The sequence below is a fragment of the Monocercomonoides exilis genome (assembly GCF_001643675.1).
Source record: "Monocercomonoides exilis strain PA203 chromosome Unknown scaffold45-810774, whole genome shotgun sequence".
Taxonomy (NCBI): domain Eukaryota; phylum Preaxostyla; order Oxymonadida; family Polymastigidae; genus Monocercomonoides; species Monocercomonoides exilis.
Genome location: NW_027150590.1, coordinates 480,516 through 504,129, shown reverse-complemented (window position 1 = coordinate 504,129; position 23,614 = coordinate 480,516). Strand labels below are relative to the sequence as shown.

At 37.9% G+C, this 23,614-nt stretch overlaps 8 protein-coding genes across 8 annotated transcripts; 5 read left to right on the top strand and 3 right to left on the bottom strand.

Annotated features, from left to right (window-relative positions):
* Positions 1-1,016: 1,016 nt before the first annotated feature.
* On the top strand, positions 1,017-1,690 carry MONOS_18077 (uncharacterized protein; the record flags this gene model as incomplete). Its single annotated transcript, XM_067871059.1, has 3 exons — positions 1,017-1,046; positions 1,264-1,313; positions 1,429-1,690. 3 exons carry the CDS (start codon positions 1,017-1,019, stop codon positions 1,688-1,690), a joined length of 342 nt encoding a protein of 113 aa, XP_067721788.1.
* Positions 1,691-1,849: 159 nt separating this feature from the next.
* On the top strand, positions 1,850-2,120 carry MONOS_15453 (uncharacterized protein; the record flags this gene model as incomplete). Its single annotated transcript, XM_067868332.1, has 2 exons — positions 1,850-1,926; positions 1,988-2,120. 2 exons carry the CDS (start codon positions 1,850-1,852, stop codon positions 2,118-2,120), a joined length of 210 nt encoding a protein of 69 aa, XP_067721787.1.
* Positions 2,121-2,987: 867 nt separating this feature from the next.
* On the top strand, positions 2,988-4,976 carry MONOS_15454 (uncharacterized protein; the record flags this gene model as incomplete). The annotated part of the gene is made up of 1 exon (XM_067868333.1): positions 2,988-4,976. The coding sequence occupies one exon, from the start codon at positions 2,988-2,990 to the stop codon at positions 4,923-4,925; it is 1,938 nt and encodes a 645-aa protein (XP_067721786.1). The 3' UTR covers positions 4,926-4,976.
* A 1,796-nt stretch (positions 4,977-6,772) lies between these two features.
* MONOS_15455 (uncharacterized protein) lies at positions 6,773-8,695 on the bottom strand (the record flags this gene model as incomplete). The annotated part of the gene is made up of 1 exon (XM_067868334.1): positions 6,773-8,695. The coding sequence occupies one exon, from the start codon at positions 8,693-8,695 to the stop codon at positions 6,773-6,775; it is 1,923 nt and encodes a 640-aa protein (XP_067721785.1).
* A 2,111-nt stretch (positions 8,696-10,806) lies between these two features.
* On the bottom strand, positions 10,807-11,565 carry MONOS_15456 (uncharacterized protein; the record flags this gene model as incomplete). Its single annotated transcript, XM_067868335.1, has 3 exons — positions 10,807-10,828; positions 10,899-11,150; positions 11,342-11,565. 3 exons carry the CDS (start codon positions 11,563-11,565, stop codon positions 10,807-10,809), a joined length of 498 nt encoding a protein of 165 aa, XP_067721784.1.
* Positions 11,566-13,879: 2,314 nt separating this feature from the next.
* Positions 13,880-14,349, top strand: MONOS_18076 (uncharacterized protein; the record flags this gene model as incomplete). Its single annotated transcript, XM_067871058.1, has 3 exons — positions 13,880-13,940; positions 14,029-14,158; positions 14,241-14,349. 3 exons carry the CDS (start codon positions 13,880-13,882, stop codon positions 14,347-14,349), a joined length of 300 nt encoding a protein of 99 aa, XP_067721783.1.
* Positions 14,350-15,534: 1,185 nt separating this feature from the next.
* On the top strand, positions 15,535-16,973 carry MONOS_16638 (uncharacterized protein; the record flags this gene model as incomplete). Its single annotated transcript, XM_067869532.1, has 1 exon — positions 15,535-16,973. The coding sequence occupies one exon, from the start codon at positions 15,535-15,537 to the stop codon at positions 16,615-16,617; it is 1,083 nt and encodes a 360-aa protein (XP_067721782.1). The 3' UTR covers positions 16,618-16,973.
* A 6,159-nt stretch (positions 16,974-23,132) lies between these two features.
* Positions 23,133-23,585, bottom strand: MONOS_18075 (uncharacterized protein; the record flags this gene model as incomplete). The annotated part of the gene is made up of 3 exons (XM_067871057.1): positions 23,133-23,241; positions 23,302-23,422; positions 23,501-23,585. 3 exons carry the CDS (start codon positions 23,583-23,585, stop codon positions 23,133-23,135), a joined length of 315 nt encoding a protein of 104 aa, XP_067721781.1.
* Positions 23,586-23,614: the final 29 nt, after the last annotated feature.

Sequence of the window (23,614 nt, the reverse complement as noted above, 5' to 3'; positions counted from 1 at the left end):
AATTAAATCCATTTTTGTTTGTTATCTACCCCAAGCTGCTTGCATCACGCCAAACTGCCTGATTTTCTCGCATTTTCGCCTCTCAAGCCAAGCAATCAAGTGCCATTCTACCCCTCTCCTCAGCGCGTAAAATCAATGTCTTGCCTTTTCCATCTCAAGAAAGGCACCTTGCTCTGTCCCAACTGCCTCCAATGTACCTGTTTCTGTCATCTGCCCCAATCTTTCCAACAAAATATTTTTGTAAATGTCACCCCATCTTTTAAAAAAACTCCCTTTTCATAGAAATTGGATATTGTTCCTTTTAGCCTTGGACATCTTCCAACCCCGTTAATATCCACTCCATCAATATTCGTTTTTCATCGAATTTCTATCCATCGCGCATGTTGTCCAAAAAAAGTTGCATAAATACTTATGATAAAATACATTCAGGCTCTAACATGCTTGTAAGGAAATGTCTGACTTGCTTTTCCCATTCTGCAAAGAATAAATCGTCCATTTTATATAATTTGTCTGAATCACGACTTTGGAGAGGATACGGATGGAAATATCTTCACAATCAACAGAACAATAAAAAATACACACATTAAAAATTTCACATTCACATTGAAAATATCGTGGCTTGACAGCATTCCATCAATCTAAACGAACAACTCCAGCTTCCAATAAAAAAAAAGAGTTGCTGTTGCTGCTGCTTTTTCATCACTAGAAATATTTCATTTATTCCAGCCGGAATGTTTGCATCTTGACTTCTCATTCCGCTGGCAGTTCTTGAGCATTTGACATTTCTTGATCATTTTCCATAACAGATTGGAGCCACAAAAGAAAAGGAGCACAACTCGATGCACCGTGGCTAAATGGGCATATGAAGACAACGCGATTGCAACAGGATAGATTTATGGAATGGGGTGATGGATTTATGCATTGAGAATAAACATGGTTTTGGAGGGGGAATGGAACGATAAAAGGATGATTTTTTGGGGGAGAAAGAGGTGTTTTTATGAGATTTAAGAGGCAAAATGGATGTGCGGGGGATGGATTGGGATGAGGTTTGGAGGGGTTGTTTTTTCGATTTTTGTGAGTTGGAAGGTGTGGAGGTCGTGTTATTTGTTGGAGAAATGGAATTTGTTGGAGGGAAAAGGAAGAGGAGGAACAGAGGGGTGGAAGATGGGTGGAGTGAATGGAATATATTTATTGGAGGGGAAGATGAGAGATGGAGAGATATGGAGAAGAAATGGGGAGAAAATGTTTTTTTTTCAAATGCAGGAAGAGGAGGGTTCATATGAAGCGGAGCAAGAGGGAGAATTTTTGCTGATGTATGTTTGATAAGAAAGAGAAGTGGGGTTGAAGAAAAAAAAGTGAAGAAAAATTTTTTTCATATTCTTATATAATTTATTTTGTGAACCGTTTGGACGCGCCTCTCATTTGCAGGGCAAGGGATGGAGGCCGAGGTGGAGGAAGACAGGAAGAAGGAACGTCAGGCGCAGCACTTTGCATTGGGGGTATGGAGACAGAGGAAGATGAGGGGCTGACCACGAAAGGGTGTCTTGCACCAAAGAGAGGCAAAATATTGGAGGTATTTATATTTTTGATTGGGAAAAGGATGTTGGGGAATGAAGTGGAAGAGATGGAGGATGTGTGGCGGAGGGGTGTTGATGTTGTTTTTGGAGAAATGTGGAGAAGAAGAAGGTGATGCAGAAGAAAGGGATGGAAAGGGGCTCTTCTGATGAAATCTTCTTCATTGCTAGTTTTTTTAAAAGAATGGAGCTGGCTGAGTTATTTGAGTGGAAGCAGGACCAAGGATTGTAAATAAACGATTTTTGAGGGCAGAAAGGAAACGAAGAAGGGACAGATGGGTTTTGTTGGTAGAAAGGAACGATATTTGGAGGAGAAGAAAGTTTGCAAAGATTATTCGTATAAAAGTCATAGGTTTGCTTTTTTATTACTGTATTTTATCATATATATATATATATATATATTATGAAACTAGGATTTTTTTTAACGAGTGTTCGATGTCGATGAATGAACATGGAATATGGGGGAAAAGCATATTTGGCGCCTTTAAGAAACCTGGAGATAATAATTGGAGAGTGTTTGGTGGAATGGGAAGGAGCAAAAATTGAAGCGAATAGAGGAGGAGGTCTTTGATGGTTTTGGAAGGCGTATCTGGTGAATCATGTTAGAAGCAAAAACGAGGGAAACAAATGTTGATGATGCGGCAGAAGAAAAAAATTGACAAAAAACTTAGAAGAAAAAGAAGATATTTAAAAGAAAAGTGATTGAAAATGAATGATAAAAGGGAAATAAGGAAAGAAGAAAGGAAAGAAGAGGAATTAGAAGAATGAATTTTTTGGAACATTCGAAGAAGAGCCAAAAGAAGGAAATGAAATGGTAATATGAAATGAGGGAGGGCATGAAGAAGAAGAAAGAGAAAAGAGATTTTGGAGAAAAATAGAGGAAAGTCAGTTCAACAAAGAATTATTCAAAAAAGGAGAAGGGAATATCCTCAAGGACAGTACCAAAAGGAACATCTTTATGGATGGAGGTGCAATGTGTTTTGTTTTTGTTGGAGATAATGAAAACGATGAGGAGACAAGGAATGCGATGATTCTTTGAGAAAAGTTGGCAAGAGAAAAGGAAAACAAAGGTATGACATTTTTATTGGTGATATTATTTGACCTATTTTTAATATGATTTATTATTTTTTCTTTTTATTTGTTTGAACAAAATTGTTTTTGCTGGCGTTTTCGTAAAACTTCAAGGGAGTGAAATTACATCAAACGACAGAAAGTGAAGTGGGATCGGAGAGATCAGCTTGGGAAAGAGCTTTATTGGATCATCATTATAAAAAGGCATTGACAGCGAAGGTTCTTTTACATCATTTATAAGATTCCTTTTATGAGCATCAGAAAGAGACAAGAAAATGGATGTAGAATAATTTGGGGTTATAAGAAATATTTTATTGAGAGGGATTGGGAGAGAATGAGAGGATGGGGCAGACGAGGAGCGAGAGAGAAGGTGGAGGAGGAAGAGGAGGATGGGGAAGAGGAAGCGGAAGAGGTGAAGGAGGAGAGAGAGGAGGACAAGGAGGAGGTGGAGGAAGAAGAGGTGGAGAAGGAAGAGGAAAAGGAAAAGAAGAAGAAAGTGAAGAAGAAGGGAGTGTATTGGTGAGTGAGTCGGATTTCTCATCTTTTTGTGTTTCATCAGCCCCGTTTCTGGCGCCTCCCTTGACACCCCTTGTATCTCTCACGCAGCTGACCTTCTTCAACATCTCGACAAATCCACAGAAAACAACACATCTGGGTGAAGGGCTGAGCCAAAGAGTGTTTCTGATGAGTGGATGCTCATTTTCATCAGTGTGGGATGTGTATGATGGGGGCATTGTCCCCTCGCTCAACAGCCCTTCATCGTCTTTGGCTGTCTCGAACACCTCGTTTGTCAGGTGCTATCGGTCTCAGAATGTTGCAGTCAGCGGGAGTGAAGGGAATCCATCGAAACAAGCGAGACAGAATCAGACAGACAATGGGGCAAATTCGTTCACTTGGTGTGTGTGGAATGGGTCAAATACAACAGGGACAAGCAATTCAGTTACAGATGGAATATCAAGTGGAGGGGCCATTAATATGTATAATCTGGCAGCTGGGACACTTTCAGTGAAATTTTGTTCGTTCAATGATTGTTATGCATATGCTTATGGTGGAGGAATTTTTTGCGTTTCAATAAATTCCATCAAGATCGAGAACAATTCGTTCAATGCATGTACTGCAAAAAATAGTGCTGGAGGAGGGATATATGCTCTATCAATTTCGTCATGTGTCAGGATCAGTGGGTGCGAGTTCCAGAACTGTAAGGCATATAGTAATGGAGGAGGACTTTTTCTATATACTTTTCAGGTTTCTAGTTCTGGCTGTATTGGAACAGAAAATGGGAAAGGAGAGAGTGCTTGTGTGTTTGAATGTTTTTTCACTTCGTGCTCGCTTACAAGTAATTGTGGCGGAGGGATGTTTTGTCAAAATGTTCCGGCTGCATCCAAGATGAGGAGCCTCCAATTTATTTCGTGCTCGGCATATTCATATGGCGGAGGATTGGATTTCAGGCCATATCAATCAACAGCCCCAAGTTACAATCAATATTGCTATTTCTTCTTCTTCCACGATTGCAGATGCACAACCACTTCCACTCCATATGGCCACGATGTGTATTTGGAAGATTATTACAATCTCTTCTCATCGAACAATCCGTTCTATGAATCGTATACAACGAATACAAATGATACGAGAGTGTGCCATAGATATTATTCAGGCAGTTGGACATATCTGCATACAGAAAAGAAGGAATGGTTGAAGGAGGGGATGAAAGATAGATATGTTGGGGTGGGTGGGAATGATTCGAGCAATCTGTGTGGGATGAGTGAGTCTGCGCCGTGCAAGACAGTGGGGCATGCAGTGGGGTCGAGCATGGCGCAGATGAGCTCGACAATCACGTTGCTGGGTGGGAGGCATGTGAGCGAAGAGAAGACAATCAGTGTTGGGGATAAGAAGATTTCTGTTTTGGGGAGAGGGAAGGCAGTGAGTGTGATTGGAACAAGTGCGCTTTCGACCTCTTCGTCAACACTGTTCAGCATATCTTCTGGCCAACTGGAGGTGGGGCATGTTGGGATCGACCACAACTCGATGAGAAGTCCATCGCCGAGTGTGTTTGTGGTGTCACTGAGGAGCGGGACTCTTTTGCTGGAGGATGTGGTGATTAATTCTTCCACATCAGGAGGGAGTGGAATCTCGTCATCTGTGTTAGATGTTGCGCTGAATCAGCTGAAGACGATTGATGTGGAGATAGAAAACATGAAAATGAGTCAACCACTATTTGCCAAACCATCATCAACAGGATCAGTATTAGCAGAAAATTGGTTATTGTTTGCTTTGTTTTGACTGCACAACACACTGACTGAAGAGAGAGAAAAAAAATAGAAATTCTGAGATTAACTTTTTTATTATCTTTTTTGTTGAAATGACAAGCGATAAAGAGTTATTTTGCATTGAGAGTGCATGTGTTTAACGGCAGAAAATAAATATTTTTTTATGAAAATGATTTGTTGATAAATATTTAATAGAGGCATGTAAAAGCGGAATAAATGAAAAAATACAACTAAAAAACAATGATTTAACCATAAATTATGAATGAATTCAAATATCTGATTTTTTGAAGAAAATATTCCAAAAAATGATATTTTTTTCGAGCATTATGTTCCAAAAATTGTCCGACGTCAAGAACATTGCAACAAAAATCAAAAAAATTATTATTATTAAGAAAACAGAATTTATCAATAATCCTGATTTATCAGTCACTTTTGGTTGCGATGATAATAAAATTGTTAAAGATTTTTAAATGAGCTGCTTCTGTTTTCTGATGATTGTGAATCATGAACACCACAGATAATTTTGTTTCAATGAGTAAATTATTGTGAAGTTATTGAATATTATTCAAACTCTGAAAAACATATTATTTTCATTCATTTTTTGAAAAGAATAAATTTGAGATAAGTGAAGAAATTGTGTCAAATTGTTTATAGTGAACTGTATATTTTTTTTTTCAAAATATTGTTCAAATGGAAATTTGTTCACAAATGGGTGATTGTTTTTGAAATCATAGAAAAGATCTGGGAGTTAATTATTTCCATTATTCACTTTTCAATGAAGTTATTTGTATTGAATTGAAATTGACACAAACAATGGTGATGAACAATAAATGTGATGTTATCTCCTTTCAGAGAGTTGATAAATGTCATTTTCCAAAAATCATTAAAAATCTGAATTGATTGACAGAACGTGTCTGATCTCAAAAAATAGAATAACCTCAAATTAAATAATTTTCAGAGATCAGACACGTTCTGTCAATCAATTCAGATTTTTAATGATTTTTGGAAAATGACATTTATCAACTCTCTGAAAGGAGATAACATCACATTTATTGTTCATCACCATTGTTTGTGTCAATTTCAATTCAATACAAATAACTTCATTGAAAAGTGAATAATGGAAATAATTAACTCCCAGATCTTTTCTATGATTTCAAAAACAATCACCCATTTGTGAACAAATTTCCATTTGAACAATATTTTGAAAAAAAAAATATACAGTTCACTATAAACAATTTGACACAATTTCTTCACTTATCTCAAATTTATTCTTTTCAAAAAATGAATGAAAATAATATGTTTTTCAGAGTTTGAATATATTCAATCACTTCACAATAAAACACTCATTGAAACAAGATTATCTGTGGTGTTCATGATTCACAATCATCAGAAAACAAAAGCAGATCATTTATAAATCTTTAACAATCTTACACTTTTCACAATCTGAAGTGTCTGATATATCATAACTGTTGATAAATTCTGTTTTCTTAATAATAATAACTTTTTCGATTTTTGTTGCAATGTTCTTGACGTCGAACAATTTTTGGAACATAACGCTCAATAAAAGAATCATTTTTGGTATATTGTAAAAAAAAAAAAATGAGATTTGTATTCATTCATAATTAACAATTTTGTCATTGATTTTGGTGGGTTTTTCATTTATTCCGTTTTTATATGCATCCACAAAATTTATATCAACATATCATATTCATAAAAAAAATAATCGTTTCCGTAAAGAAAATGCACTCTCAACAAAAAATAACTCTTTATTGCTTGTCATTTCAACAAAAAAGATAATAAAAAAGTTAATCTCAGAATTTCAATTATTTTCACTCTCTCTTCAGTCAGTGTGCCATGAACTCAAAATAAAATAAACAATAAATAATTTTCTCCCAATGCAAATCCAATAAAATATGGATCGATAATCAGAAGTTGGCTCACTTTCATGTTTTCAATCTCCACATCAATCGTCTTCAGCTGCCTCAGCGCCACTTCAAACACACACTTCGTCATTCCACTCCCTCCTGGCGTCGAAGAGTCGATCAAAACATCCTCCAGCGAAAGAGCCCCACTCCCCACAGACACCACAAACACACTCGGCGATGGACTTCTCATCGAGTTGTGATCGATCCCCACATGCCCCACCTCCAGTTGGCCAGAAGATATGCTAAACAGTGTTGTCGAAGAGGTCGAAAGAGAATTCGTCCCAATCACACTCACTGTCTTCCCTCTCCCAACAACTGAAATCTTCTTTTCCCCAACACTGATCGTCTCCCCTTCGCTCACATGCTTCCCACCCAGCAACGTGATTGTCGAGCTCAGCTGCGCCATGCTCGACTCCACTGCATGCCCCACGGTCTTGCAAGGCGCTGCCTCACTCATCCCACACAGATTGTTTGCGTCATTCCCACTCACCCCAACATACCGATCCTTCATCCCTTCCTTCAACCATTCCTTCTTTTCTGTATGCTGATAACCATTATAATAATAGCACACTCTCTTATCATTGTTATTCGTTGTGTACGATTCGTAGAACGGGTTGTATGACGAAAAGAGATTGTAATTGTCTTGAAAATACACATCGTGGCCATACGGAGTGGAAGCGTTGCAACTGCAATCGTGGAAGAAGAAGAAATAGCAATAAATGTTGTTGCTTGGAGGTGTTTGTTGGTTTGGATTAAAATACAATCCTCCGCCAGTTGATGTTGCGTTGCACGAAATAAATTGGAGGCTTCTCATTTTGAATGCAGCCGGAACAGTAACACAACACAACCCTCCGCCACTTGAACCTGTAAGCGAGCACGAAGTGAAGAAACACTCAAACACACAAGCACTTTCCCCTTTGCCATTTTCTGTTCCAATACATGAAGATCCAGAAACCTGAAAAGATGCAAGATAAAGGCCTCCTCCTGAGCCACTCGCTTTGCATTTCTGGAATTCGCACCCACTGATCCTGACACATGTTGAAATCGAATAAGCATACATCCCCCCTCCTACATTATTTTTTGCTGTACATGCATTGAACGAATTGTTCTCAATCTTGATTGAATTAATTGTATGACACATAATTCCTCCTCCATTCCAATGGGCATAGCAATCATTAAAAGAACAAAATTTCACTGAAAGTGTTCCTGATGACAAACCATACATGTTAATCGCCCCTCCATTCGAAGCCCTATCTGTATAAGAATTAGTTGTTCCAGTTGTATTTGACCCATTCCACACACACCAGGTGAATGAATTCGCCTCATTTTCTGTAATCTGCTGTCTCGCAGGTTTCAATGGATTCCCCTCACTCCCATTGACTTCAACATTCTGTGATCGATAGCACCTGACAAATGAGGTATTTGAGGCAGACAAGGATGATGAGGGGCTGTTCAGTGAGGGGACAATGCCCCCATCATAAACATCCCACACCGATGAAAATGCGCACCCACTCATCAGAAATGATGTTTGACCCAACTCTTCAGCCAGTTGTGTTGTTTTCGGTAAATTTGTGGAGATGTTGAAGAAGGTCAGCTGAGTGAGTGTCACAAGGTGTGTCAGGGGAGGCGCCAGAAACGGGGCTGAAGACACACAAAAAGATGAGAAATCCGACTCACTCACCAATACACTTCCTCCTCCTTCACTTCCTTCTTCTTTTCCTTTTCCTCTTCCTTCTCCACCTCTTCTTCCTCCACCTCCTCCTTGTCCTCCTCTCTTTCCTCCTTCACCTCTTCCGCTTCCTCTTCCCCATCCTCCTCTTCCTCCTCCACCTTCTCTCTCACTCCTCGTCTGCCCCATCCTCTCATTCACTCCCAATCCCTCTCAATCGAATATTCCTCAGTAACTCAAATTATTCTTCAACCCTTTTCTTGTCTCTTTCTGCTGCATATGTAATGAATCTCATAAAAAAAATATAACAGACCTTCGCTGTCAATGCCTTTTTATAACTATGATCCTATAAAGCTCTTTCCCAGGTTGAATCCGCTCATTGTCCTTCACTTTCTATCGTCTGATGTTATTCTGCTTTTCTTCGCTACTTTTGGAAAATGCCTGCAAAAACACTTTTGTCTAAGCAAGTGAAATAATAATAATAATAATAAAATCAAAGGAAAAACTCTGCCAAATAAAAACACGCACACACAAAAAGAAAATAAGATTTATGCCTTTATTGCTCGTCAATCTCTACTTCTTTGGTCAAAGAATCGCTGCATTCATTGTCCTCCTCATTGCTTCTATCGTCTCCAACAAAAACAAAGTGTGCTATTATCTCCATTCTCAAAGATTATCCTTTTAATAAATATTCTGGGGGATGTCCTCATCTTCTTTTTCAAACTTTCCCCAAAATTTTGAATTTTATCCTGATAAAATTCATTTCTCCAAAATTTTCATCTAAAACCCCTTCCCTTTCATCCATCTCCTCTTTATATTCCTTTTCTCTTGATTCATCTCCTCATCTCCTCATCTCTTCATCTCTTCATCCCATTCTTTCGAATTCACATCCCCATTCCATGCCATATTTCCTCTCTCCAAATTCAAAAACATTCCATCTCTTCTTCGACCCATCCAAAACCATCAATGCACTCCCCCTTTTTCGCCCTTCTTCTCCCAAAGCTTCATCAAATAAAAAGTCCTTTCGTTCCGTTTGCTCGCAATTTGGCTAAACTTCAACCGCAGCTGCAGAGGCTTGAACATAATTTTTCTGCTGGAAAAAAAAAACAGATAACGAGTGCATTTCTACGTTTTCCTGCTCCTGATCGAAAAGTGCAGAATCATCGTTCTTATCTTCTTTGTTATGGCTCAATGGCTGTACGGCGTCTGCTGCAGCTGAATTTTTTGAAAACAAACCAAAGAAGAAGAAGAAGAAGAAGAAAACGAAGAAGAAAAAAAAAGGAAAAATACGATGGCGATGATGATAAACGCATCAACGAACGTGGTGGCATCGCCTGTTTTGTCTCTTCGGGATTAAGTCCGAGTGCTTCGCAGCTCCTCCATTCCTTTGCTGCCATCCTTCCAAAGCTCCTCCTTTCCATCGCTCTCTCACATGACCCATTCCTCCTTTTCCCTCTTCGCTCCTCTTCCTGCCGCGGCAACGCCTCGCAGCATCTGTCGGCGCATCTTCATCATTTTCCTGGGAATCCCCTTCTGCTTTCCCTCCTTCTCCATTGCTCATTCAGCGTTCCCTCTTCACCTCCATCCCTTTCTTGCCCCTGCCCAGCGCTCAAAAAGCTTGCAACCACCACAACCCCCATTTCCGCCTCCTGTTTCCTCCTCCCATTTCTTGCAGAATGCCCACCAAGCAAACAAACAAACATGCAAATCAACATATAAATCATCAGCCAAATAAATAAATTAATAAACAAGAAAATTAAAGAGAAAATTAATAAATGCGTATATAATTATATACACAAACAAATATCAAGAGGCATGCTCCAATCATTCACTTCCACAAACCTCACCTCCAATAATAAAAAATAGAAAATAGAAAATAGAAGATTAAATAATAATAATAATAATAATAATAATAATAATAAATCACTCAGCAAAAGCAATCTCCAATCTCTTCCCCACCAAAGCCGCAAAAAACACACTTCCCCAACTTCAGAGTGCAAACCCCCAACAAAATGCCCCCCCAAAAAATAAAAAAATCGAATCAAAGTGCCCTTCAGCCCTTTTGCGGCCCCCACTCGCCACACCCAATTGCCATCCCCTGCAGGAGTCCATCGCCTGTTCCTCTCCAATAACACTCGAACAAATCGCACCAGAGGAGAAAACCCCTCGTGGCAACCAAGGCGAAGAAGGCAGCAAAGACCGATATCGAGAAGAAAATGATGATAAATAACATCCTCTCCTCATACTGCCTCAACTGTCGAGCAATTCTTCCTTTTCTTCCCTCTTTCTTTGCCTCCCCCTTATCCTTCCTGTCCGCATGCTCTAAACATAAAAACAATAAAATATAAAAATGAAAAAAAAAACATCGAAAAAAAAATATTGCCTTCAAAACCTCACACAAATGCCCCAACTCCCGCGTGCCGAACATTCTCCTTTAAAGTGGCTCCCCAGATGCAACAGAAAGCAACGCCAAAAGAAAATGCCATCAGCCATGAAAATTGTCACAAAGCATTTTCTGACCATTCTGCTTGGCGCCAAATCGGCAGGGCATTCAACATGATCCCAAACAGCCAATTGCATGCTCCCAAGCCTTTCACCCTTCACCGTTCGCCCTTCACCCTCAAGCCAAACTGCAAACTGCAAACTGCAAAAGAAGATTCCGACAAAGATGCGTTCAGCTGGATCGGCTCATCCAAAGTGCCTGTGCTTGTATACACACACACACACACACACACAAACAGACAGACATACAGACAGACAGACAAGCAGCACACACACAAATGGCTCAACCACAACCATCGAAGGAAATAAAAGAGTGGAGGAATGAAAGCACACCTTGCGATGCTGAGGAGCAGCAGAGACAAGTCCCCAGCTGGCAAGGCATCCAAATCCTGGTGGCATCGCCCCAACACACACCAAATGCTGCAGCCAGCACAAACCAGGGTGCTCATGTTGCTCTGGAACGCACTCTGCATCGACAGCATTAAAGACGAACTTGCACCAGAATGCTGAAGAGCATGGCTGTTGAGTGGCAATCCAGAAGACAATGTCGACAGCATAATAGAAGAAGCTGAAAAATAGAAGAAGATGATGAAGGTGAAGAAGATGATGAAGGTGATGAAGTGGGTGAAGAAAGTGATGAAGTGGGCGAAGAGGGAGAAGATGGGGAAGATGAGGAAGAGGGAAAGATTATGGAGAATTGTGAAATGAACCCAAACCTTTCAAAAAAGAACTTGAAAACGAATTGTGCGATGTCGACGGGTAAAAATCTATTTTTCGGTGAGTTGATCTGATGCAGAGCGAATAATCGCAATCACAACATTTGTGGCAGGCTGGCTGAAATTAATTGATAAAGATTGAAATAGGAACATCAGCGGCTGTCTCTGAGTGGCTGCCCCGCCTTTGCCTTCGGAAACAGAAAACGACACTGCCCTGTCTGCGCTAAAAATACATGCAAAATGAATATCTGACAACAACATTAACAAAAAAGAATTCGAAGAAGAAGTCGCAGAAGAAGTCGCAGAAATATAAGAAGAAGATGAAATTGATGAATATGAAATTGATGAAAATGACAAAGAAAAATAAAAATTAGTTTATTTCGATGAAGAAGAAACACTTGCAGAAGGTGGTGGAGGCGAAGAAGAAAAGGAAGAAAAGGAAGGTGATGAAGGTGATGAAGACAATGATAAAGAAGGAAATAAAATTATTTCATGTGCTTAGGTCGTGGAAAGAAAAACATGACGAAAAAGTCGAAGAAGAAGAAGAAGGCTAAGCCGAAAAAGTCGAAGAGGGAAAAGCAGATAAAGAAAGTGAAGAGGATGAAGAAGAAGGTGATGAAGGTGATAATCAAAAATGAGGGGAAAATACATATAACTTTATATCATTTGGAGGTGTATATGGAAACATGATGGTGATGTTGGCGATGAAAACAATGAGGCTGAAGAAGAAGGGGGAGAAGAGACGAAAAAGTCGAAGAAGACAATGAAGACGATGTTATGTCGAGTTTAATCGTCGGATATTTTCTGTCGAAGATAGCTTCAAAAAAAAACCTCGTTCTCTGCTCCAGCTGCAAATCCTTCGATGACACAATGCTAGAGACAAAGGCCAAATAAATTAAATCCATTTTGCCTATCATTTCCATCATCTGCTTGCATCACGCCAAACTGCCTGATTTTCTCGCATTTTTGGCTCTCAACCCAAGCAATCAAGTGCCATTCTACCCCTCTCCTCGGTCCATAAAAGCAATGCCTTTCCATTCCCTCCCCAAGAAAGGCGCCTTGCTCTGAGGCAACTGATTTCAATCTCCTGTTTCAGTTATTTGCCCCAATCACCCCAACAAAATTTTTCTGAAAATATCCCACCCTCATTAAAAAACGTTCCCTTTTCATAGAGATTGGCTGTTCTTCCTTTTTAGCTTTGGCATCTTCCAATCCCGATGATTTCTGCTCCATCAAAATTCATTCTTCATCGAATTTCTATCCATCGCGCATGTTGTCCAAAAAAAGTTGCATAAATACTTATGATAAAATACATTCAGGCTCTAACATGCTTGTAAGGAAATGTCTGACTTGCTTTTCCCATTCTGCAAAGAATAAATCGTCCATTTTATATAATTTGTCTGAATCACGACTTTGGAGAGGATACGGATGGAAATATCTTCACAATCAACAGAACAATAAAAAATACACACATTAAAAATTTCACATTCACATCGAAAATATTGTCGCTCCACAGCCATCCAACAATCAATATGAACAATTTCATCTTCCATCAATAAAAAAAGAGTTGTTATTGCTGCTGCTTTTTCATCACTAGAAATATTTCATTTAGCCTAGCTGCATTTTTGGTCACATGAAATTTTCATTCTGTAGATATTTCTTGAGCATTTGCCACTGCTTGATCATTTTCCATAACGAATTGGAGCCACAAAAGAAAAAGAGCACAACTTGATGCATTGTGATTGAATGGGCATATGAAGACAACGCGATTACAACAGGATGGATTTATGGCGTGGAGCGATGGAGTTGAGTTTTTGGAGGAGGCAGGGTTTTGGAGGGGAAAGAAACGACAAAATGATATTTTTTGTTGGAAAGAGGTGTTTTTGCGAGATTTGAGAGGCAAAATGGATGGGTGGGAGACGGATTGGGATGAGGTTGGGAGGGGTTATTTTTTCGATTTTTGTCATTGGGAAGGTGTTTAGACCGTGTTTATTGTTGGAGAAAAGGAATTTGATGTGGAGGAGGTGAGATAAGAGGGAAAACAAGAAGGGCCGAAGATGAGTGGAGTGAATGGAATATATTTATTGGAAGGGAGGACAAGAGTTGGAGAGATATGGAGAAGAAATGGAAAAGAGATGTATTTTTTTATTTTCAAATGCAGAGAGAGGGAGGAGGCGAACGAGGTGGAGCAAGAGGAAGAGCATTTGTGGATGTTCGTTTGATAAGAGAGGGAAGTGGGGTTGAAGAAGAAGAAAAATGAAAGAAAAATTTTTCATATTTTTATATAATTTATTTTGTGAACAGTTTGGACGCGCCTCTCATTTTCGGGGCAAGGGATGGAAGCTGAGGTGAAGGAAGACGGGAAGAAGGAATGTCAGGCGCAACACTTTGCATTGGGGGTGTGGGGATGGATTCGCGACAAGGATGGAGCGAGGTGAAGGGCTGACCATGAGGGGGTGTTTTGCACCAAAGAGAGGCAAAATATTGGAGGTATTTATATTTTTGATTGGGAAAAGGATGTTGGGGAATGAAGTGGAAGAGATGGAGGATGTGTGGCGGAGGGGTGTTGATGTTGTTTTTGGAGAAATGGAAAGAAGAAGAAATCGATACAGCGACAAGGGATAGGAATGAGTCTTTGGATGAAATATTTTTCATTGCTAGTTTTTTTAAAAGAATGGAGCTGGCTGAGTTATTTGAGTGGAAGCAGAACAAGAAGTTGGGCTTTGGCTGATATTTTTTGAGGAAGCAGAAGGGAAGCGAAGAAAGGGCAGATGGGTTTTGTTGGCAAAACGGAGAAATATTTGGAGGAGAAGAAAGTTTGAGAAGAATGATCATCATAAAAGATATATGTTTGCTTATTATTATGATTATTTTTAATTTCATCATTGATTATTATTGTTGTTGAAATTAGGATTTTTGCAAGAGTGCTCAATGTCGACGAATGAACAAGGAATATGGAAAGAGTGCACATCTGGCGCCTTTAAGAAATCGGGAGATAATATTTGGAGGGGTGCATGGAAGAATGAGCAGCCGCAAAAATTGAAGCGAATAGAGGGAGGAGGCCTTTGATGCTTTTGGAAGGCGTATCTGGTGAATCATGTTAAAAGCAAAAAGAGAGAGCAGAAAAATAAATGAAATGACAAAAGAAGAAATTTGGCAAAAAATTGAGAAGAAGAAGATATTTTTTTTGGAAGTTCGATTGAAAAAGATGATTTTATTGAAAACGAAAGAAGAAGAGAAATAAAAAGAATTTTAAGTGAATGTTTTGAGGTATATTTGAAGAAGGACTGAAAGAAGGAAATGAATGGGAAATATGACTTGAGGAAAAAAGGAAGATGATGATAAAGATTTTTGGTGAGTGGGTTGGATTTCTCATCTTTTTGTGTGTCTTCAGCCCCGTTTCTGGCGCCTCCCCTGACACACCTTGTGACACTCACCCGACTGACCTTCTTCAACATCTCCACAAATCCACCAAAAATATCACATCTTGCTGAAGGGCTGGGTCAAAGAGCATTTCTGATGAGTGGGTGCTCATTTTCATCAGTGTGGGATGTGTATGATGGGGGTATTGTCCCCTCGCTCAACAGCCCTTCATCTTCCTTGGCTGCCTCGAACACCTCATTTGCCAGGTGCTATCGATCACAGAATGTTGCAGTCAATGGGAGTGAGGGGAATCCATCGAAACCAGGGAGACAGCAAATAGCAGACAATGGGGCGAATTCGTTCACTTGGTGTGTGTGGAATGGGTCAAAAACCACTGGGACAAGTAATTCTTATACAGATGGAATATCGAGTGGAGGTGCGATTAACATGTATAATCTGGGATCTGGAACGCTTTCAGTGAAATTTTGTTCTTTTAATGACTGTACCGCATACAGTCGAGGAGGAGGAATAATGTGCTATTTAATCAATTCAGTCAAGATTGAGAACAACTCATTCAATGCATGTACTGCTCAAAGTCATTATGGAGGAGGGTTATATGCTTGTTCGATTTCAACATGCGTTGTTATAAGTGGCTGCGAATTCCAGAAATGCACTGCGAAAAATGACGGAGGAGGCCTTTATCTCGAATCTTTTCAGGTTTCTGGATCTTCCTGCATTGGAGCAGAAAGTGGGAAAGGAGAGAGCGCTTGTGTGTTTGAGTGCTCATTCACTTTGTGCTCTCTTACAGGTTCACATGGCGGAGGGATGTATTGTTATGGCGTTCCGGTTGCATTCAAAATGAGGAGTGTCCAATTTATTTCGTGCTCAGCAGTGTCATATGGCGGCGGATTGCGCTTTAATCCAAACCAACAAATAGCTCCTAGCAACAACCTTTATTGCTATTTCTTCTTCTTCCACGATTGCAGATGCAGTAATTCCACTCCATATGGCCACGATGTGTATTTTTATGATGGAAACAATCTCTTCTCATCAAACAATCCGTTCTACGAATCGTATACAACGAATAGTGATGAGAAGAGAGTGTGCTATTGGAATGGAGCATATCAGCACACAGAAAAGAAGGATTGGCTGAAGGAGGGGATGAAAGATCGGTATGTTGGGGTGAGTGGGAATGACACGAGCAATCTGTGTGGGATGAGTGAGGCAGCGCCTTGCAAGACCGTGGGGCATGCAGTGGGGTCGAGCATGGCACAGCTGAGCTCGACAATCACAGTGCTGGGTGGGAGGCATGTGAGCGAAGGGACAACAATCAGTGTTGGGGAAAAGAAGATAATGATAATTGAGGAAAATGAGAAAAAGAAGATGGAGATGCAAATGAAAGGCAAATATTTTCAGGTATTATTATTTTTGGGAAATTTTGCTGAGAAGAGAATAAAGAACAAATCAGCCAACTTTTTTTCCTTCAACCCAAATAAGCAGTTCGATTTGCCAACGTCACTTCTTTTTTAAAAAAAAAACAAATGGAACTTTCTCAACTTAATATTTTGCATCGCATAAAAACACAGAGGATCTTCGTCGACTGCTCTTTTAAAAAAAAAAAAAATATTGATTCATTTCATTTTTCCCCAGCATTATCGCCAAGAGAGAATAACAAAGAGAGGAGGAGGCAGAGAAAACATGTGACGAGCTTTGGCAGATGCCCTTCAATGGTCTGGACAACGAACCTCGGCGTTTTGCCATCGCTGAATTGTCTGTTATCTGGGGGCAGCTGTTTAGCGTATCCCGCTGCTATTTATTTTATTTTTTTCACTTTATTGGTGTGCTGCTTGCTTCGCATTCTGCTTTGTTCTGCAGAAACAGAAAAGTGAATCATTTGCTGGTTTTTGTTTTTATTTAACTAGTTTTTATTAAAACGAATTTGAGATAACTTGCATTTATCTCATGTGTCAATCGACTTTTGGTAATACATTTTTATTTTCAACTATTTCTATTTTATAAAAAATATAAATAATAAATAAATAAATAAATAAATAAATAAATAAACATTTATCACTCGCTGGCCTTGTTTTGTTCTTGGTGCAACGCACTCTTCACATATTTTTATGAAATGTCTGTTGCACAACAAACACAGGAAAATTGTTAAAAATTTTGATAATTAGTTTTCTCCAAAATTCTTCAACAAAGCGTGTGTGCCAAATGTTCTGATTATTGCAAGAAATGTCAAGCCCAAGCGATTTTTATTTTCCATTGAATCGAGGACACACTTTTATGATCATTTAATACAAGATTTATCTGATCATTACAACAAACCCATTAAACATGTGTTACAGATAAACAATTTTTTGTCACGTCCGTCAGTAATTGAAAATCCATGTCAGTACTGGTTTTTTTTTTAAAAAATATTCATTTTGACTGATTTTCAGAATTTTCTTCATATAAATCAATTTTTATTAATTAATTCATTTTATTTTATTCTTCAAACTTCACTTTGTTTCATAAATAAAATTAAAATTTCTTCCCTGCCAGATACCGACTCCATTTACAGTCACTGACGGTCCGATGATCAAAAATTCCAAATTTGACTTTTTGTCAATATCCTTTTTAAAAAACGTATTTTTATCCTTCGCTTATTTGAATTAATATTTAATAACATTTTAATTTAAAATTATTGTCTTCATAATTGAGGTTCTGACATGAAAATTATCTCGCAGTCCGTCAGGAAACCAATTTTGTCTGTCAATTGTCACAAAGAAACACATGTTAAAAACCCATATTCCACAAAATGATTCCAGTTTCATAACAGTTGATAATTTCGGGGAAAAAAGATTGATGAGAATTCTGAAAAATTAGAGTTCGAATAGCATTTGGTTTTCTTTCGTTCAGCCCGCCTTTAGGTCAAGATATTTTTTTTAACAAAATAAAATTTTCTGATGCACACCGAATGTTCAACAATAATGAATGAATCAATTTGCAACTTCCTATATATTGGTGGTTATTTTTGAAAACATGTCTCATTTTTTTTGAAAAATTCCTTTTGTAAAATTTTCAAATATAGAAAAATTTTCATATTTAAATCAAAGTTCTGTTTTCACTGACCAGATTTATCTGTGATGGAAACAAATTCTTGATGATGATACTATATTCATTCTCATGAAATCTGGTCAGTGAAAACAGAACTTTGATTTAAATATGAAAATTTTTCTATATTTGAAAATTTTACAAAAGGAATTTTTCAAAAAAAATGAGACATGTTTTCAAAAATAACCACCAATATATAGGAAGTTGCAAATTGATTCATTCATTATTGTTGAACATTCGGTGTGCATCAGAAAATTTTATTTTGTTAAAAAAAATATCTTGACCTAAAGGCGGGCTGAACGAAAGAAAACCAAATGCTATTCGAACTCTAATTTTTCAGAATTCTCATCAATCTTTTTTCCCCGAAATTATCAACTGTTATGAAACTGGAATCATTTTGTGGAATATGGGTTTTTAACATGTGTTTCTTTGTGACAATTGACAGACAAAATTGGTTTCCTGACGGACTGCGAGATAATTTTCATGTCAGAACCTCAATTATGAAGACAATAATTTTAAATTAAAATGTTATTAAATATTAATTCAAATAAGCGAAGGATAAAAATACGTTTTTTAAAAAGGATATTGACAAAAAGTCAAATTTGGAATTTTTGATCATCGGACCGTCAGTGACTGTAAATGGAGTCGGTATCTGGCAGGGAAGAAATTTTAATTTTATTTATGAAACAAAGTGAAGTTTGAAGAATAAAATAAAATGAATTAATTAATAAAAATTGATTTATATGAAGAAAATTCTGAAAATCAGTCAAAATGAATATTTTTTAAAAAAAAAACCAGTACTGACATGGATTTTCAATTACTGACGGACGTGACAAAAAATTGTTTATCTGTAACACATGTTTAATGGGTTTGTTGTAATGATCAGATAAATCTTGTATTAAATGATCATAAAAGTGTGTCCTCGATTCAATGGAAAATAAAAATCGCTTGGGCTTGACATTTCTTGCAATAATCAGAACATTTGGCACACACGCTTTGTTGAAGAATTTTGGAGAAAACTAATTATCAAAATTTTTAACAATTTTCCTGTGTTTGTTGTGCAACAGACATTTCATAAAAATATGTGAAGAGTGCGTTGCACCAAGAACAAAACAAGGCCAGCGAGTGATAAATGTTTATTTATTTATTTATTTATTTATTTATTTATTATTTATATTTTTTATAAAATAGAAATAGTTGAAAATAAAAATGTATTACCAAAAGTCGATTGACACATGAGATAAATGCAAGTTATCTCAAATTCGTTTTAATAAAAACTAGTTAAATAAAAACAAAAACCAGCAAATGATTCACTTTTCTGTTTCTGCAGAACAAAGCAGAATGCGAAGCAAGCAGCACACCAATAAAGTGAAAAAAATAAAATAAATAGCAGCGGGATACGCTAAACAGCTGCCCCCAGATAACAGACAATTCAGCGATGGCAAAACGCCGAGGTTCGTTGTCCAGACCATTGAAGGGCATCTGCCAAAGCTCGTCACATGTTTTCTCTGCCTCCTCCTCTCTTTGTTATTCTCTCTTGGCGATAATGCTGGGGAAAAATGAAATGAATCAATATTTTTTTTTTTTTTAAAAGAGCAGTCGACGAAGATCCTCTGTGTTTTTATGCGATGCAAAATATTAAGTTGAGAAAGTTCCATTTGTTTTTTTTTTAAAAAAGAAGTGACGTTGGCAAATCGAACTGCTTATTTGGGTTGAAGGAAAAAAGTTGGCTGATTTGTTCTTTATTCTCTTCTCAGCAAAATTTCCCAAAAATAATAATACCTGAAAATATTTGCCTTTCATTTGCATCTCCATCTTCTTTTTCTCATTTTCCTCAATTATCATTATCTTCTTTTCCCCAACACTGATTGTTGTCCCTTCGCTCACATGCCTCCCACCCAGCACTGTGATTGTCGAGCTCAGCTGTGCCATGCTCGACCCCACTGCATGCCCCACGGTCTTGCAAGGCGCTGCCTCACTCATCCCACACAGATTGCTCGTGTCATTCCCACTCACCCCAACATACCGATCTTTCATCCCCTCCTTCAGCCAATCCTTCTTTTCTGTGTGCTGATATGCTCCATTCCAATAGCACACTCTCTTCTCATCACTATTCGTTGTATACGATTCGTAGAACGGATTGTTTGATGAGAAGAGATTGTTTCCATCATAAAAATACACATCGTGGCCATATGGAGTGGAATTACTGCATCTGCAATCGTGGAAGAAGAAGAAATAGCAATAAAGGTTGTTGCTAGGAGCTATTTGTTGGTTTGGATTAAAGCGCAATCCGCCGCCATATGACACTGCTGAGCACGAAATAAATTGGACACTCCTCATTTTGAATGCAACCGGAACGCCATAACAATACATCCCTCCGCCATGTGAACCTGTAAGAGAGCACAAAGTGAATGAGCACTCAAACACACAAGCGCTCTCTCCTTTCCCACTTTCTGCTCCAATGCAGGAAGATCCAGAAACCTGAAAAGATTCGAGATAAAGGCCTCCTCCGTCATTTTTCGCAGTGCATTTCTGGAATTCGCAGCCACTTATAACAACGCATGTTGAAATCGAACAAGCATATAACCCTCCTCCATAATGACTTTGAGCAGTACATGCATTGAATGAGTTGTTCTCAATCTTGACTGAATTGATTAAATAGCACATTATTCCTCCTCCTCGACTGTATGCGGTACAGTCATTAAAAGAACAAAATTTCACTGAAAGCGTTCCAGATCCCAGATTATACATGTTAATCGCACCTCCACTCGATATTCCATCTGTATAAGAATTACTTGTCCCAGTGGTTTTTGACCCATTCCACACACACCAAGTGAACGAATTCGCCCCATTGTCTGCTATTTGCTGTCTCCCTGGTTTCGATGGATTCCCCTCACTCCCATTGACTGCAACATTCTGTGATCGATAGCACCTGGCAAATGAGGTGTTCGAGGCAGCCAAGGAAGATGAAGGGCTGTTGAGCGAGGGGACAATACCCCCATCATACACATCCCACACTGATGAAAATGAGCACCCACTCATCAGAAATGCTCTTTGACCCAGCCCTTCAGCAAGATGTGATATTTTTGGTGGATTTGTGGAGATGTTGAAGAAGGTCAGTCGGGTGAGTGTCACAAGGTGTGTCAGGGGAGGCGCCAGAAACGGGGCTGAAGACACACAAAAAGATGAGAAATCCAACCCACTCACCAAAAATCTTTATCATCATCTTCCTTTTTTCCTCAAGTCATATTTCCCATTCATTTCCTTCTTTCAGTCCTTCTTCAAATATACCTCAAAACATTCACTTAAAATTCTTTTTATTTCTCTTCTTCTTTCGTTTTCAATAAAATCATCTTTTTCAATCGAACTTCCAAAAAAAATATCTTCTTCTTCTCAATTTTTTGCCAAATTTCTTCTTTTGTCATTTCATTTATTTTTCTGCTCTCTCTTTTTGCTTTTAACATGATTCACCAGATACGCCTTCCAAAAGCATCAAAGGCCTCCTCCCTCTATTCGCTTCAATTTTTGCGGCTGCTCATTCTTCCATGCACCCCTCCAAATATTATCTCCCGATTTCTTAAAGGCGCCAGATGTGCACTCTTTCCATATTCCTTGTTCATTCGTCGACATTGAGCACTCTTGCAAAAATCCTAATTTCAACAACAATAATAATCAATGATGAAATTAAAAATAATCATAATATGGTCAACTTTTTAATGGGACTTTTTTCTTTATTGGCACTTTTTTTGTTTTCGCATGCCAATCATTCAAAAAAGCTAGATGGACATCAACACTCGGATGAGTGTGTTTATAAAACAAAAACATTAAATTACCGGTTTGTTTTTTTTAATTTTGTTTAATTTTAATAGAGATACAGCAATTTTTTATTTATTTTGAAGTGACTTTTTTCAGCCGAGGAAGCATTTCACAAAAATAAGAAATCCATTTTTAAAAACTACTAGCATTATCCTTTTCATATTCAAAATCTTAAGTTTAACAACTTGCCTTTTCTTCATTTTTTCACATTTCAATTTTTTATCAACATTCGAACATAAATTTGAAAATTTCTTTGTTATTAAAATGAAGTGTTAAAAACAAAAATATGATATGAAAAATACACGCTCTAATAAAGATGTGTGAAAAAGGTTGAACATTAAAATTTTCTATTTGCATCAAACAAGTGAATGGTCACAACATTGAATAATCTGAGATCAATCTTGTTTTATTTTCATAAGTTTGATGCAAATAGAAAATTTTAATGTTCAACCTTTTTCACACATCTTTATTAGAGCGTGTATTTTTCATATCATATTTTTGTTTTTAACACTTCATTTTAATAACAAAGAAATTTTCAAATTTATGTTCGAATGTTGATAAAAAATTGAAATGTGAAAAAATGAAGAAAAGGCAAGTTGTTAAACTTAAGATTTTGAATATGAAAAGGATAATGCTAGTAGTTTTTAAAAATGGATTTCTTATTTTTGTGAAATGCTTCCTCGGCTGAAAAAAGTCACTTCAAAATAAATAAAAAATTGCTGTATCTCTATTAAAATTAAACAAAATTAAAAAAAACAAACCGGTAATTTAATGTTTTTGTTTTATAAACACACTCATCCGAGTGTTGATGTCCATCTAGCTTTTTTGAATGATTGGCATGCGAAAACAAAAAAAGTGCCAATAAAGAAAAAAGTCCCATTAAAAAGTTGACCCTAATAAGCAAACATATATCTTTTATGATGATCATTCTTCTCAAACTTTCTTCTCCTCCAAATATTTCTCCGTTTTGCCAACAAAACCCATCTGCCCTTTCTTCGCTTCCCTTCTGCTTCCTCAAAAAATATCAGCCAAAGCCCAACTTCTTGTTCTGCTTCCACTCAAATAACTCAGCCAGCTCCATTCTTTTAAAAAAACTAGCAATGAAAAATATTTCATCCAAAGACTCATTCCTATCCCTTGTCGCTGTATCGATTTCTTCTTCTTTCCATTTCTCCAAAAACAACATCAACACCCCTCCGCCACACATCCTCCATCTCTTCCACTTCATTCCCCAACATCCTTTTCCCAATCAAAAATATAAATACCTCCAATATTTTGCCTCTCTTTGGTGCAAAACACCCTTTCGTGGTCAGCCCCTCATCTTCCTCTGTCTCCATACCCCCAATGCAAAGTGCTGCGCCTGACGTTCCTTCTTCCTGTCTTCCTCCGCCTCGGCCTCCATCCCTTGTTCCGCAAATGCCTGGCGCGTCCAAACGGTTCACAAAATAAATTATATAAGAATATGAAATATTTTCTTTCATTTTTCTTCTTCTCCAACCCCACTTCCCTCTCAAATAGCACACGCATCCACAAAAACTCTCCCTCTTGCTCCGCTTCATATGAACCTCTCTATATCTGTGCATTTGGAAAAAAAAAATCTCCTCCCTATATC